The following is a 17,625-nucleotide window of genomic DNA, read 5'->3' on the forward strand; positions in this document are numbered from 1 at the left end:
TCCAACAAGGCATGGTCAGACTACAAGGGGAACAAGATTTAGCAAATAAACTGTTAACCAGAGTGTCTTCACGTGCTTAAATACTTTATTCATAGCCTACAAAAATATTCATACAAAACATGGTTCACACTACTTCTAAAATTCTAAAACCAATGACAAAGACATATGAGCTTCCAATGTATCATCCCACTGTCCCTATGATGGTATGCCACCGTATTGATCACCCAGCCTTAGCCTATGCAAATCAATCAGTGCCCAATCATATTTGGACATATGTAGGCCCCTTCACCAAGGCGCACACCACGAGGCCTCCTCACACATACACTAATAACAGTGCACTGTTGCTCTATGAAGTAATTATTTTCACCAGCGGACCAGCTCCCTTCCTTCCTATTATTATCATCAAATAGCTGTCTTGACTAACAGCAATATGGGGATATGGCAACAGCTTTTTCAATCACATCCCTCCATACTTCATGTTTCCACAAGACTCAGATCTTACCAATTTATTCTTTAAATTAGGGGCTTTTCTAGCCGTCATGTATGGTCTCTCACCAACTAAATTTCTTATTCTTTTGTCTAACAACAAGATACCCCAATGATATTTTCTGAAATAAATAATGGGGATATAGTGAAGAAAGAAGTATAAATTGGAATGGTGTGTTATCTGTAAAGAAAAGGATTCCGTAAATGGATGAAAATATAACAGTACTTGTTGCCCTTGGTTGCCTAAATAAAGATGGTGGATTGAGTTTTGGGAGGAGCTGGGAAGCCGTGGATGCTGGCCTCTATAAGGAGGCACTGCTGCAGTAAGAGCCAACCCCATACACTTTGAGAAAGCCCTGTGGACGGGGCGAAACGCGTCAGTGGGCGGGGTCAGGCGGACGCACGTGAGCGCTCACTACCCGGGACGCACTATGAGTCCACGCATGTGAGAAGTCTGACCGGAGCAGGAAGGTTAAGAGGTGATGCGACTGACGCATCGGGCATCTGCTGATGGAAAAGCCCTGAGCATAGCTCCCTCTGAAAGACGTTGAAGCTGCAGGAAGGTCGTGAGTTGAACTCCTACACTTGCTAAGTCACCGCATGCTAAATCATAGAGTGCATTGGAAGTTGCTAGAGCCGCAGCATAGCTGTATGATACACAGCATAGCTATATGAGCTACAGTGGACTGAGATCCTTTGTTGGCCTGTACATGGAATAGCGCATGGACTAAATGCTGTCTTGTGGAAACATGAAGTATGGAGGGATGTGATTGGAAAAGCTGTTGCTATATCCCCATATTGCTGTTAGTCAAGACAGCTATTTGATAATAATAGGAAGGAAGGGAGCTGGTCCGCTGGTGAAAATAATTACTTCATAGAGCAACAGTGCACTGTTATTAGTGTATGTGTGAGAAGGCCTCGTGGTGTGCGCCTTGGTGGAGGGCCCACATATGTCCAAATATGATTGGGCACCGATTGATTTGCATAGGCTAAGGCTGGGTGATCAATACGGTGGCATACCATCATAGGGACAGTGGGATGATGCATTGGAAGCTGATATGTCTTTGTCATTGGTTTTAGAATTTTAGAAGTAGTGTGAACCATGTTTTGTATGTGTGTATGAATATTTTTGTAGGCTATGAATAAAAGTATTTAAGCACGTGAAGACACTCTGGTTAACAGTTTATTTGCTGAATATTGTTCAAGGTACCGGAGTGAATTCCCACGGGTTGTGCGTAAATGAAACATGTTGCCGCCAAAAATTAAGTAATTACAAGAGGAACAGCATTTTTACAGAAATTTTCACTCCGATTTATAATGTCTGTAATACTTTGCTAATATTTGTATATTTTCATAGGATAACAAAAAGGGCTTTGGAATTGCGGTCTCCGGGGGACGAGACAACCCACACTTTGAAAATGGTGAACCTTCAATTGTCATCTCAGATGTGCTTCCTGGTGGTCCAGCTGATGGATACTTACAGTAAGCCCTTTTACAAAAGCTCTGATAGAGCTATGTAGAGTAGCAATGATTGGAATGGACCAGTACTTGTAAGCATTATACATCACTTGTGATGAACGTTTGAGTTTTCCATATGGTGTTTTGAACATGGAATCTGATCTTCTCAGTGCTGCACACAGAGCACTTTTAAGTAATGTTTGTGTTGATTCTAATTATTTCCTTTGTCTGCTTTACTAATAAATTTTGATTGGAATGTACCGTAGTTTGAATTTAATATCTCTCTTGGGATCTAAAACCAAGAAAAGATGGTATCTATGTGATAAGGTAAACATTTCCGCTACTGTTTGGGATGAAGTTCAATTCTTGGTCACGGTGTCGCTTTAGTATGTTATCATTAGAGATGGTAACATTTTGGTGCACAGGTTGCTGTATAAATCCATGTACACTGAAAGTAGTTGTCACTAGAAATTATTGTTGATTATTTCAGGTGTCTGCTTGGAAATGAGAACAATACAGACATGCTGCATGTTTCAGAACTGCAAACCAGTATGTTCTGTTGACTGGTCAGAGGAGAGAATGGTGTCCTGCAGCAGGGATACAAGAGAATAGCAAACAGGCTAGCATTTTGCAATTGCAAGTGTGAACGACGCTCACACTTGCAATCAGAATCCTTTTATTTCGCCAAACATGAGGGGACATTCCCGAATTGTTTTTGGCACAATACAAAACAATGGCTCCGGAAGAGTGCATAGAAAGAGAAAGGAGGAAAGAGAAAGAGAGAGTGCATAGAAGGCAAAATCAGATTAACACAACATTGTAAAAAACATTCCAATCCCAGTGTGTCCCTACGATGTTGAAAGTCAGTTATCTTGTGGGCTGGTCGGCTGTTCAGCCGTAGCGCCGCCGGCCTCGCCGCTCGTTGACGTTTGCTTTGATGGTAGAACGTGGAGGGAGTTTAGGAGGTTGACTGCCGAGGGGAAGAACGAGTTCTTATGTCTCGTGGTTTTAGTGGAGATGGCTCGTAGTCTCCGTCCCAAGGGCAGAATGCTGAAGTAGCGGTGGCAAACGCAACAGCTAGCGATTAGCGCTAGCGTTTTGTGGTGATTTTTGCGCAATAACTGTTTATTTCCACTGGGCATTTTTTGCGTTTTTTGAGCGATCACGATTGAAATACATTGCAATTGCAAGCACTCAATAATCGCGAAAAATGCTGCATATAGCTCGTTACGATCGCAGCGGTGAAATCACTGCCCTATAGATTACATAGCACTAGCGCTTTATAAAACACTAGTGATCGTCGGCGATGGCGTTAAACGCCTGCTAATAGCTGAAGTGTGAATGGGCCCTTAGAGTGATCTAATTTGGCCAGTTGCTGAAGGGGAAGATAATGACATTGGGGGAATCCTAAAATGGAAATTTTAAAATGTTTTAAAGTAAATGCATGGCAAATAATAACAAAATAGCTAAGTCAAAAAACCCAGATCTAAATCTTGTCAAAATTCTGTGGTGGGATTTGAATTGGATGAACTTGCCAACCTCAAACAGTTTACAGGAAAAAAAAAACTTGTAGGAGGATATTTTCCAGTCAAGGTCAGATGGTTATAATAAACTCTTGTTTCAGGTTAGTTCTGTTAAGATTTTGCTTTAACCACTTAAGGACCGCAGTCTTTTCACCCCTTAAGGACCAGGGCCTTTTTTCCATTCAGACCACTGCAGCTTAAATGGTTTATTGCTCAGTCATACAACCTACCACCTAAATGAATTTTACCTCCTTTTCTTGTCACTAATACAGCTTTCTTTTGGTGCTATTTGATTGCTGCTGCGATTTTTACTTTTTATTCTATTCATCAAAAAAGACATGAATTTTGGCAAAAAAAATGATTTTTTTAACTTTCTGTGCTGACATTTTTCAAATAAAGTAAAATTTCTGTATACATGCAGCGCGAAAAATGTGGACAAACATGTTTTTGATAAAAAAAAACCCATTCAGTGTATATTTATTGGTTTGGGTAAAAGTTATAGCGTTTACAAACTATGGTGCAAAAATTGAATTTTCCCATTTTGAAGCATCTCTCTCATTTCTGAGCACCTGTCAGGTTTCATGAGGTGCTAGAATTCCAGGATAGTATAAATACCCCCCAAATGACCCCATTTTGGAAAGAAGACACCCCAAAGTATTCACTAAGAGGCATGGTGAGTTCATAGAAGATTTTATCTTTTGTCATAAGTTAGCGGAAAATGACACTTTGTGACAAAAAAAATAAATAAAAAAAAGTTTCCATTTCTGCTAACTGGTGACAAAAAAAAATGAAATCTGCCACGGACTCACCATGCCCCTCTCTGAATACCTTGAAGTGTCTAGTTTCCAAAATGGGGTCATTTGTGGGGTGTGTTTACTGTCCTGGCATTTTGGGGGGTGCTAAATTGTAAGCACCCCTGTAAAGCCTAAAGGTGCTCATAGGACTTTGGGCCCCTTAGCGCACCTAGGCTGCAAAAGAAATGTCACACATTGGTATCGCCTTACTCAGGAGAAATAGTATAATGTGTTTTGGGGTGTATTTTTACACATACCCATGATGGGTGGGAGAAATATCTCTGTAAATGAGATTTCTTTTGATTTTTTTACACACAATTGTCCATTTACAGAGATATTTCTCCCACCCAGCATGGGTATGTGTAAAAATACACCCCAAAACACATTATACTACTTCTCCTGAGTACGGCGATACATGTGTGACACTTTTTTTTGCACCCTAACTGCGCTAAGGGGCCCAAAGTCCTATGAGTACCTTTAGGATTTCACAGGTCATTTTGAGGCATTTATTTTCTAGACTACTCCTCACGGTTTAGGGCCCCTAAAATGCCAGGACAGTATAGGAACCCTACAAGTGACCCCATTTTAGAAAGAAGACACCCCAAGGTATTCCGTTAGTAGTATGGTGAGTTCATAGAAGATTTCATTTTTTTTCACAAGTTATTGGAAATTGATTTTTATTGTTTTTTTCACAAAGTGTCATTTTCCACTAACTTGTGACAAAAAATAAAATCTTCTATGAATTCCCCATACACCTAATTGAATACCTTGGGGTGTCTTCTTTCTAAAATGGGGTCACTTGTGGGGTTCCTATAATGCCCTGGCATTTTAGGGGCCCTAAACCGTGAGGAGTAGTCTAGAAACCAAATGCCTCAAAATGACCTGTGAAATTCTAAAGGTACTCATAGGACGTTGGGCCTCTTAGCGCACCTAGGTTGCAAAAAAGTGTCACACATGTGGTATCGCCGTACTCAGGAGAAGTAGTATAATGTGTTTTGGGGTGTATTTTTACACATACCCATGCTGGGTGGGAGAAATATCTCTGTAAATTAAAATGTTTTGATTTTTTTTACACAAAATTGTCCCTTTACAGAGAGATTATATAGATATATATAGATATCTATAGATATATATAGATCTATATATATAGAGAGAGAGAGAGAGAGAGAGAGAGAGAGAGAGAGAGAGAGAGAGAGAGAGAGATCTATATGGGAGGGGATCAAGGGATACATGGGGGGGGGGGGGGGAGAGCTGGATAAAAGTTTATTTTTATACTAAAATCGCACAGCCTGTCACGGCTGCAGGCTGTGCGTCTCTCCCTGTCACACAAGATCCACAGTGACAGGGAGAGGCAGGCGGAGAGGGAGGCGGAACGGCAACTATGTTGCCTTTCGGAGGGTGATCGCTGTGATTGGCTCACAGCGATCACACGGCAGGGAGCCAATCAGTGACGGCTCCTGCCGATACCCGGAAGCCTTAGCTGTCATAAGACAGCTAAGTGCAGCCGGATCGGTGCGCGCGATCGCGGCGGGGAGCGGCGGCGCCGGTGATAGAGATCTACGCCCTGCCAGCCAGGAGCCCATCAAAACAGGGCGTAGATCTCTATCACTGCGGGCCGGAAATGGTTAATGAAAGTCTGTTTTGTTTGGTTCATGTATAATATTGTCTTTTATACACTGCATAAAGATAAACTATTGGTTTATGTTATGTCCATATCTCTTTATATAATCTCCCTTTGTCCCTGCATCCCCTGTCCCTGTATCCGTGCTTTTATGCTACTGCGCATGTCCGGCACTGACAGCGATGGGACGGGACGCAGGAAGGGGCAGGCCGGCTGGGCGTGTGTTGGCGCACGCATGCGTGCTGCAATGATGTGGCGGTGACTGACCTAGAGCCTGTTTTTAATTGGGCTTAGGTCGCCCAGTATATTAACAGATAAGGAAGAACTTTTACAAGGGCCTTGCTGATTTTTTTTTTTCTCATAACTGTAAGTGTGAGTGGCTGGCTGTTCTGTTCTGGCTGCCAGTTGTAAAAGTCCCCTGACAGTAATTATTCTGTGAGCTTTCAAGCCAAGACCCGTTAAAACAGGAATGGAAATGTGCAAATTTTACCCCGAAACTTCAGAAACTAGGTTAGTTTTGGTCACTTTAATTCTCAAATCAATGTGTTACAGACTGGTGTGAAAGAACATAGCTTATACTAAGCAATTCACTATACTTTTTTTTTTTTTTTTTTAATTTTAGGACACCTGAACTGAGAGGGGTACTTATCCGTTAGCCGGGCGCATCCTCTAGGTGGCGACAAAACTCCACCAGAGTTACATCTTTCCCTACTATCCATGTCGGCCTGGAGGAGGAATAGTAATTAGCGCCACCTGCCGGATGCGCCCGGCTAACGGATAAGTACCGCGAGAGGGATATGGGGGCTGCCATATTCATTTCCTTTTAAATAATACCATTTGCTTGGCAGTCCTGTTGCATGTTCCAGAACTGCAGTAGTGTCTGGATCACATACATGAAAGAAGCATGTAGCTAATCCAGTCACACTTCAGTCAGAAACATCTGATCAGCATGCTTGTTCAGGGTCTATGGCTAAAAGTGCTAGATGCAGATGATCAGCAGGACAGTTAGGGAATCTGCATTGTTTAAAAGGAAATAAATATGGCAGCTTCCATGTCCCTCTCTTTTCAGGTGTCCTTTAAGGGAAGTGTTTGGTATATTACTTATGTATGTAATTTACCATTGAAATCCATTTGAAAAATGCAGCGCACTGCATAGTGCAATTGCTAAGGCAGTCTTCTCACTTGAGCTGAGAATGGACATTTTTTTTTTGTCCGTTCTCCGCTTATCGTGAAACTGATAGTGATAGGATGCCTTCACACTTGTCAGTATGCATCGGATCTGTGAGATCCATTGTGGTAAGTGGGCTGCACTTCTGTGCAGTCTTTGATAATCTCGGAAGAGCAGATGTGTTCCCTATATAGCCTATGGGGGTAACGCATCTACCCTGGGCTACAGCTGGACCACAGCGGACCATCAGAGTGGACACTACACTGCCCACATCCACTAACTGTTTGATTTATTTGTTGCCCAAAAACACCTATTAATGTGCTGTAGATAAGTGTAAACCACATAAAATATGCTCACCAATGTGCCATGAATTTACACAAGCACTTGCATGTTTTGTAGTGTGAAAGTGGCAAAATCTGTTTTCTTTTTCTTTCACGCTATTGTTGTATATAATGTTGATTATTACTTTTCTTTTTTCCACAGAGAAAACGACCGTGTGGTTATGGTTAATGGCACGCCTATGGACAATGTGCTCCATTCTTTTGCTGTGCAACAGTTAAGAAAGTGTGGAAAAACTGCTGTTATTGTAAGTATACTACATACAGCTGATTCCTCTGGTTAAGACTTCAGTGTAACTCGGAAGCAATTTTTGTTCTGACCATGCAGAGCATAATAAAGCCGATTGCTACTGTTCTAAGCTTGAAGAGTTGTTACCTGCAGCGTAACTATAGGGGGGCAGCTTTTGCCAACTGCAGGGGGTCCCAGAACTATGTGGTGCCCCAAACTACTAACTGTCTACTAACTGTCTCAACATTCAATACAGGGGTCCATCCTCGACCTGGAGGGGGATTAGTAATTAACGCCGGGACTTGTACAGCAGCAGGGTAAACTGTATATTGGCTGTATCCTGCGCCCAAGTCTCCTGGCGGCAGAATCATAGATAGCCCTCTTCACTGAGACAACCATGATTTCATGTTTTTTCAATTGTTAATAAACTAGTAAAATATCTTACATGGTAAGTAATGGTATTTCTTTGATATTTTCACACAAAAAGGAGGTATGCCCTTAAAGGTGCCCATACATCTAGCAATGATGAGCAGATTCGGCCAAGAGATAGATTTCTCTCTGATTGAATCTGATCAGAAAGAGATCTGTCGGCTCCCCATACACCGCAGTCCGATTCCCGATCAATTTCAGCATGAAATTTCTCTGGAATCAGCCTTGACGCCTTATCCAAATCCATCGCTGTCCCCCCTAGTGTAAATGTGCCCACCGTGCACGCATTTATACTTTACCTGTCCGCTGCCGCTCATCACGGTGCTCTTCTGTCTTCAGCTTCCTCCATTTGCGCCTCACGCAATTTACCAGCATGTCCGATCGATACATGTGACTAATTTTGCCCCGAAATTGGTAACATTGATTGGGCATGCTCTTGGCAGCAAGATAAGACTGTTTGTTTTTGTTTATCATTTTTTTTTTCTTCATTATATTGTCTAGTAAGCTAAATTATCTCCCATTCCTTTTCCACTTCTTTAAATAGATGGTGAAAAGACCTCGAAAATTTCAGGTTCCAGTGCCAAGGCGGACCCCGTCGCCTGAGCCTGACCCTCGAGCATTAGACAATCTTGAGGATGATGGACTTTTTGACCGCAGAAGCGCTTACAGTGAGAGCTGGCAAAGTGGGAGTGGTCGGCGCAGCAGAGAGCCCAGTCCTGACAGAGGCTATGGGAGAGACCAAGAAAGAGGTCGCACACATGACAGGGATCCCGAGTATGGCCGTGGAAGGAGTAGAGAAAGGAATTTAGATGATGACCGAGAGTACAGAAGAGAACGCAGTCGGGGAAGAAGCATTGATCAGGACTTGAGTGAGGAACGGCCATACAGGAGAGACCGGGGAAGAAGTGTGGACAGAGAAGAATCATTTGACCGTAACTATAGTGGAGACTTCAGCCCAGACAGAGTAAATGTGGTAAGACCCCAGACTGATTACAAAAGTGAAAAAGACTTGCTTACCCGCAGCCGTGATAGGCTTCAGTCCCACAGCCCATCACCTGAACCGCAACGGCGTACTCCACAGAAAGGTCAGGACAAGCCCGTGAGTGTGCACCTCAGCAAGAAAAAGAAAAATGAAGGTAATTATGTAAATCTGGGTGACTTAATGAGATGCCAGTATGTATGTTAACATGAGTTAATTTCATACAGACCTTCACTGAGGCGTATTTATGTTCACAGTGGCAATTTGTTATTTAAATTATGGCTACATTTAATGCAGTAAAATCTTCAGAGTTTAACAGCTAAACAAATTAATTTTAATTATTCAAACCTGAAAGATGTTGGTGACTCAGCTTATGTCCAACAGATCTACATCTTGGAAAGTGCATTACAAGCATTTTGAATGTGACGATGCTAAATCCTTTTGTTTTATTTATTTATTTTTTGTCAGATATCTGCATTAATTTCGCTGGAGATGTGGTGTAAGTGCCTGTACACACTGCTGTGCTCCCGCTGCGTTTTTAAAAGCCTTCATGAAAATAAAAGAATCGCATCACACCAAGTGTGTACAGGTGTTCACGATTTTCATTATTTTTTATAAGACCTTGTGATTAAAAACGCATGCGATTTAAAAAGTGCAGCAGTGTGTACAGGCCCTAACTGCTCCTTGACCTTGGAAGTCTTGTTAAAGGGAACCTTAACTGAGAGGGATATGGATGTTTCCTTTTAAACAATACCAGTTTCTTGACACTCCGGATGATCACTTTTGCTGCAGTAGTGGCTGAATCACACTCCTGAAACAAGCATGCAGGTAATCCAGTCTGACTTCACTCAGAGCACCTGATCTGCATGCTTGTTCAGGAGCTGTGGCTAAAAGTATTAGAGACACAGGATCAGCAGGAGAGTCAGGCAACTGGTATTATTTTTAAAGGAAAAATCTATATACTGCTCAGTTTAGGTTCGCTTTAAGCTGGCCATACACTCATGAATTGCCACCTGATATGGCAAAGCCATCGATTTCAGAAAGGAATTGATTCCTACCATAAACAGCACATCAGTTTTTAATCGATTCTAGCAGGTAATCTATTGGAAATCAAGCTGGAGTGTTGAATTGAATTTTCAGGGAAACGAATGAGAGCATCATTCCATAAGGATAATTCCTGCATAACTGGAATTGGCTTATCTTCAGAGAACATACAGTAGATTGTGTATAGAAACATCTAAATTTAGGTGAGTTACTGATAGCACTGTGTCTGCTACCCATAACCAGTAAACCACTTACCATGGAATATGTTGGCGCTTTATAAATCCATAATAATGCCTGCAAGGATTGTTCCAGCAAGCTTACATTGGGCCTGATACAGTAAACTCTGATAAAGTTGCCGTGTGCAGGGAGCACACAGCAAATTTACCATTACTACCATTTAACATAACGTTAAGCCTCAGCGCCACGCGCACTACCATAGCAATATGCTTATTACCATGGTAACGCACATAGTGCAAAGGGTTAACCGGTGCTAACCCTGAACTAGTAAGGGTAAAATTGCTTTATGATCCTTGCGCATAGCAACCTTACCGTAGTTTAATACATTAGGGCCACTGTCTTTAAGGAGAGAGAGTTTTTCTACTGAATATCGTCAATAGTTTTCCCTAAGGGTAACCAAACATTACTTGATATAGGCCTGGTTGACCTTCCTGTTTGTTCATTTTATCAAATCGGAAGAGAAGCAGTGCCACAGCATGACTGGCCGATCAATCTTGGGGGTGGCCCAGTAGGTGGCTGCACTACAATGTTCTCATGCTGGAATCTATTGGAAATTGCTGTGCAGTGTGCGGACAAGCAATAGATCTATCTTTGATCAGTTTAGATCTACCTAATGGTTGATCTGACCATTGGCTAATGTATGGACAACTGTAACCAGATGGATTTGGACACTGCCACATTGATTTCCTTTTAAATAAAACCAGTTGCCTGGCTATCCTGTTGATCCTCTGCCTCTAATACATTTAGCCACAGCCCCTGAACAAGCATGCAGCAGATCTGGTATTTCTTTTCAAATATCGGCTTTCTTATGCTTCATAGACACTTGAGATAAGTCTTTGGAAAAGGCAAGATCACAGACCAATCTTACCCCCTTCCATGTAGTACGAGAGCCATACTCTACACAGTCTATTCTATGGAGCTGCACTCCCCATCAGATAAAATCTTTGCAGGATGCTGCACACAGAGATGCCCGTACACACTCAAAAGATCATTATCTGCAAAAGATCTGTTCCTGCAAAAGATCCATTCCTGCAAAATGCATTCATAGTCTATGAGATCTGCAGATCCTCATACACACCTTGTTTAACAGACAATCATCTGCAGATCAGATCCACCAGGATGGATTTTCAGATCTGCAGATGATTGCCAGATATGCAGATGAAGTCTGTTAAACAAGGTGTGTATGAGGATCTGCAGATCTCATAGACTATGAATGCATTTTGCAGGAATGGATCTTTTGCAGGAATAGATCTTTTGCAGATAATAATCTTTTGAGTGTGTATGGGCATCTTTGTGTGCAGCATCTTGCAAAGATTTTATCTGATGGGGAGTGCAGCTTCATAGAATTAAGGTGCATACACACGTCAGATAAAAGTCTTTGGAAAATGAAAGCTCATACCAATTTTACCCCCTTCCCTGTAGTATGAGAGCCATACCTTCACAGTCTATTCTATGGAGCTGCACTCCCCATCAGATAAAAATCTTTGCAAGATGCTGCACACAAAGATACTGTACACATTCAAAAGATCAGTATCTGCAAAAGATCTGTTCCTGCCAAAGATCCGTTCCTGCAAAATGCATTCATAGTCTATGATATCTGCAGATCCCATACACACCTTGTTTAATGGACATTCATCTGCAGATCAGACAATTATCTGCCGATCTGAAGATCCAACCTGGTGGATCTGAGCTACAGATAATTGTCCGTTAAACAAGGTGTGTATGAGATCTGCAGATATCATAGACTATGAATGCATTTTGCAGGAATGGATCTTTTGCAGGAACAGATCTTTTGCAGATACTGATCTGTTGCATGTGTACAGCATCTTTGTGTGCAGCATCTTGCAAAGATTTCTGTCTGATGGGGAGTTCAGCTCCATAGAATAGACTGGGAAGGTATGGCTCTCATACTACATGAAAGGGGGTAAAATTGGTCTGTGATCTTTCATTTTCCAAAGACTTCTTTTATCTGACGTGTGTACCCACCCTTAGGCCACATACAGACATCAGACCATAGTCTTTGGAAAATGAAAGATCACAGACCAATCTTGCCACCCTTCCTGTAGTATAAGAGCCATACTCTACACAGTGTTTTCTATGGAGCTGAACTCCACATCAGGAAAAAATCTTTGCAAGATGCTGCACACACAGATTCTGTACAGACACAAAAGATCAGTATCTGCAAAAGATCTGTCCCTGCCAAAAATCCATTCCTGCAAATTGCAATGATAGTCTATGAGATCTGCAGATCATCATACACACATGATTTAACTGACATTCATCTGCAGATCTGAAAATCCATCCTGGTGGATCTGATCTGCAGATGAATGTCAGTTAAATCATGTGTGTATGATGATCTGCAGATCTCATAGACTATCATTGCAATTTGCAGGAATGGATTTTTGGCAGGGACAGATCTTTTGCAGATACTGATCTTTTGTGTCTGTACAGAATCTGTGTGTGCAGCATCTTGCAAAGATTTTTTTCCTGATGTGGAGTTCAGCTCCATAGAAAAGACTGTGTAGAGTATGGCTCTTATACTACAGGAAGGGTGGTAAGATTGGTCTGTGATCTTTCATTTTCCAAAGACTATGGTCTGATGTCTGTATGTGGCCTTAGAATAGACCGTGTAGAGTATGGCTCTCATACTACATGAAGGGGTAAAATTGGACTGTGATCTTGCCTTTTCCAAAGACTTTTATCTCAATTGTGTATGAAGCATTAGTCTCCATAACAACCTCACCAGTTAAAGCAGGAACTCCAAAAATTAAACCTTTAACAGAACCCTCACTTTCCCAATAAGATCAGCATCATGAGTGGAAAATGGTACCATACATTGCTTATTTCCAGTGATGTTCCTTCTGTTCAACCATTCTGTAGGTGGTAACAGCCAGTAGCAAATCTTTATAAATAGTAATTTAAAATCCAAAATATAGAAGAGCTGTCAATCTTGATAGAGTAGCAGTTGCAGCAGCAAGTGACTGGGAATAAGCAATTTAAAGGAAGTATTTAGTGCCGAACCTTTCTACTTGTTCCTGTAATAGGCACTATGCTACCCTTACAGCTGAATCTTGAAATTTGCACACACAGTGGCATCAGTTTTCTAATATGTGATTGGTAAAAGGTCACATGGTAAATTGCCTCATAGGCCTCAATTCACGGAGCAATATCAAACGTTTATCAAACACTTTATCAAACGTTTGATAATTTACCTCATGGGTAAAATCTCATTTATCGGTAAAACATTCGATAAATATATAACACCTTAGTGAATTTAAAATGAGATTTTACCCATGAGGTAAATTATCAAATGTTTGATAAAGTGTTTGAGAAACGTTTGATAATGCTCCGTGAATTGAGGCCATACAATAAAAGAAAAAGTCTTTTTTTGAGTAGTGTATTCACTAAGCTTTCCACATATACAGCAATAGTTTTGTAAATTATCAACAACCTTTTCAATTCATAAAGGTTTTACTTCATGCTGTATTTGTTTTTTGTTTTTTTTTAACTCAGTATTTTAACCTCTTCTATACCAGCAGTCTGTGGCCCCTTTAGGACCAGATACTGCTGGTACCAAAGAAGTATCCTACCGATGAATTACCGCACAGATCCGCCACTCTTGCTTTTCGCGCCACTCTCCCTTCGCTGCAGGCCCTTCACTCTGCCATTGCTATGACTGCAGAGCTTTATGACCCGCTAACAGGGATGTGCTTATGAGTAGTGAGCTACTCGAATTCGTCATTAAAATAAGGCTTAAGTGCCTCAGGTGGGCGGCTGGGAGACGAGGGGTTGCTTTCCCAGAATTCCGCCGGCTTCTATGCGTATCACTTCTCGCACATGGCCTATGGGACTTGCAAGACTCACGCGCGCACTTCCTCCTTCAAGGAGGAAGTGGGCGCTAGTGAGCACATCCCTGCCGGTCAGGAGCCAATTTCATTGGCTCCTGATGCTGTGATCAATGTGAGCCACAAACTGGGAATAGATTTCAATTACTGTGGTTCAGATACGGTTAAAAGTGTACCTGTATCTGTGGTTCAGATATGGTTACCAGTGTACCTGTAGTGAAAAAAGTGCCCCAAATGGGTACTTACCTGGGTCAAGGAAAGTCATTGGATAACCAAGAGGCTTCCACTGTCCCCCCTCTTCCTTGCCCGTGCAGTGCTGGGGACCCCCCCCCCCCCGCATGCAACCCCGAAACCAGTTGATGAGGTTTTGACGACAAAGCTTGGCTGCACTGCGCAGGTGCAGAGAGCTCGTGCAGAGAGCTCGTGCCTGCGCCGTAGCATAGACCCAAACAGGCTTTGCTTTTTCCACTGAGCCCGAATGGTGGCTCCTTGCTACTGCGCAGGCACATATAGAGGCAGATCTCCCCTCTCAGCACTTGCCCTCATCTCCTCTCTGCAGTGTTTATACAGCTCGTGGTCCTGCAGTGCTGATTATCCTGGGAAGGAGGGGTGAAGCTTCTGTAAATTCTGCTCTCGAAATCTGGAAGGAACAGGACTGAGCAGCCAGAAGGGGGAATCTTTAGGAGGGGTGAAGTTAAGGCAGAGCCTGTACTAGTGCCTTTCTTTTCCAACTCAGCAGCTTGGTGTCACCCCCTCTGCTGCTGATACATGGTGCAGTCTGCAGTCTTTAGACCTGGCTACCTGCAGAGAGGCAGCATTCGCTCCATTAGACGCAGAGACTTTTTCACCTAACTTTTGGGGAAGAAAAAGCATCTTATGGAGCGAAAAATACTGTATTTTTAATGTAATTAGTATACGGTAGAAAAAGAGCTTCAACATAGTTTATAGGAGTAGACATTCATAGTGCAGCTGCTTTTCTGTAAATAAACAAAACCAGGACCAGTAGGGGTATAATTGTGCAACCTTCAAACACTTGCTCTAGAATGTAATTTGTGATTGGTCCATTTTAAATGTGCTAGGAAGAAAGCACTTAAAGGACCACTAGCGCAAAAAAAGTAGACAGTTAAAATCTGACAGAACCGACAGGTTTTGGGCCAGTCCATCTCCTTATGGGGGATTCTCAGGGATTTCTTTGTTTTCAACAGCATTTCCTGAGCAACAGTTGCAAAGTCTTACTGACAAAATAGTGTGCAAGTGATAAGGGAGGCTGGCTGGTATCTTACTATTTTGGCAGTTAAACTTCTGTTCAGGAAATGCTGTTGAAAACAAAGAAAACCCTGAGACCCATGAGGAGATGGACTGGCCCAAACCCTGTCGATTCTGTCAGATTTTAACTGCCTACTTTTTTCGCGATAGAGGACCTTTAAATCCTGGCACTGCAGTACTAAAGAACTCTCGATTAGTGTTGACAAAATCCGTTCTTCCTGTTATTTCACAGCATAAACATCAAACACAGGTATTACATACCTGGCACTTGTGGAGACTGTGTGGCAGTGTTATTGAAAACAACAAAGCCTAGCCATTGTTTCGTGCACTGTGCATCTTCACAGACTAAGAGTTTCAATATTTGAATGCAGGCATATGTAGAACATACATTGATGTGTTTCATTTCTTATTTTTTCAGAATATGGTTTGCGGCTAGGCAGTCAAATATTCATTAAGGAAATGACAGACAGTGGATTAGCAACGAGGGATGGGAGCTTGCACGAAGGTGACATTGTCCTTAAAGTGAGTTAATAATAATAATAATAATAAGCAAATGCATAAATTATTTTTTTTCAGGTTTATCTGTTTCAGTTTTTGATAAAATGAAGAAGACATCCTTAAAGGAAAATATCGAGCAATTTTAACAAAATGAGATATAATTACCTGCTGCTTCCTTCAGCCCCTGGAAGGCTGTGTGTCCCTCGCACACAGCTCCGCTCCAGGCTGGTCTCCTGGTGTCCCCTCTGTAGCAACTGCCAACCCAGTGAGGTTAGCAGCCTCTGTGCATTTGTGCTAACATTGCCGGAAGCTTTGTGCACAGGCGCAGTACTTCTGTGCCTGCGCAGAACACTCCTGGCTACGTGAGCAGCCCTGTGTGCATGTGCAAAGGCTACCGACCTTGCTGGGTTGTCGGCTGCTACGGAGGGGACCCTGGGAGACTGGCCTGGAGCGGAGCTTCAGCAAGGGACGCACAGCCTTCCAAGGGTTGAAGGAAGCACCAGGTAAATAGATCTCATTTTGTTAAAATTACCTGATATTCCCTTTTAAATGAAATGTAAAGTGTTTTTGTCTTTTTTAGATTTAGTACTAAAAATTGATGTATTTTTTTTAGGCAGGAAAATATTGTGTCAGAAATAAAACATGATATTTGTTCAGAACTCCACCTACTTGTTTGACAAGGTTTGTAAGAAGAAGGCCTCGATTTGTTGTAGTTTATTACAGATATGATAGCTCTATGGCGCAACAGTGCTTAAGTCTGGAGATTTGGCTTTGTAACGTTAAGCATTGTTTACATTTTCAACTTGTGCTAACCAAAGGATTGTTTTGGAGATTCTTTCAGGTAATAGTGATGAAATAAATACAGTACAGACATGCTACTGGGGAATAGTAGTTCTCAAAATAGAAAAGTAGAGAGGGGCGCTGCTAATATCTCAATTTGAACCAATGTCCTACACCAACAAAATAATATATGCTGGTGGATGTTACAAATCAATAAATTATCTTTCTTCCTGCTGCAACCAACTTGGGTGGGTGGTCCCCCTATCCCCTTCCTTGTGAATGGAAAAAACTAAAAAAATAGATGTGTACTGGATATAATGTTTAATACAACCCCATTAGGGTCTATAGGTTTATTTTACTATTTATTAAGATCCATATACATGCACTGTATAAAATGACAACTCACACACAATCACTCACACTTTAGGAAGCAGACTGGTTCCCCCTTAAAAAAGAGAAATGTATCCAAAAAAGAATTTAGAAAAAAAAAGAAATATATATGTATATATAGATAGATATATAGATATAGAGAGAGAGAGAGAGATGTATATGTATATGTGTATATACACATATATACACACGGTGGTGTAGTGGTTAGCTCTCTCGCCTTGCAGCGCTGGGTCCCTGGTTCGTATCCCAGCCTGGGCACTATCTGCAAAGAGTTTGTATGTTTTCTCCGTGTCTGCGTGGGTTTCCTCCGGGCACGGGCACTCCGGTTTCCTCCCACATTCCAAAAACATACAGATAAGTTAATTGGCTCCCCCTAAAATTGGCCCTAGACCACAGTACTTACACTACATAATATAATAATATAGACATATGGCAATGATAGGGATTAGATTGTGAGCTCCTTTGAGGGACAGTTAGTGACAAAATATATATATATATATATATATATATATATATATATATATATATATATATATATAT

At 41.7% G+C, this 17,625-nt stretch overlaps 1 protein-coding gene across 8 annotated transcripts in view; it reads left to right on the top strand.

The window, feature by feature from the left end:
* Window positions 1-17,625, top strand: part of TJP2 (tight junction protein 2) — a 142,153-nt gene that overhangs the window by 75,264 nt on the left and 49,264 nt on the right. For all 8 annotated transcript variants that reach the window (XM_068236143.1, XM_068236152.1, XM_068236183.1 and 5 more), the window contains 4 exons: window positions 1,844-1,968; window positions 7,534-7,636; window positions 8,591-9,182; window positions 15,836-15,939. In XM_068236143.1, the coding sequence (XP_068092244.1) occupies window positions 1,844-1,968; window positions 7,534-7,636; window positions 8,591-9,182; window positions 15,836-15,939 (924 nt within the window). The remainder of the gene's footprint in view (window positions 1-1,843; window positions 1,969-7,533; window positions 7,637-8,590; window positions 9,183-15,835; window positions 15,940-17,625) is intronic.

Source organism: Hyperolius riggenbachi, chromosome 1 (assembly GCF_040937935.1).
Source record: "Hyperolius riggenbachi isolate aHypRig1 chromosome 1, aHypRig1.pri, whole genome shotgun sequence".
NCBI classification, from domain to species: domain Eukaryota; kingdom Metazoa; phylum Chordata; class Amphibia; order Anura; family Hyperoliidae; genus Hyperolius; species Hyperolius riggenbachi.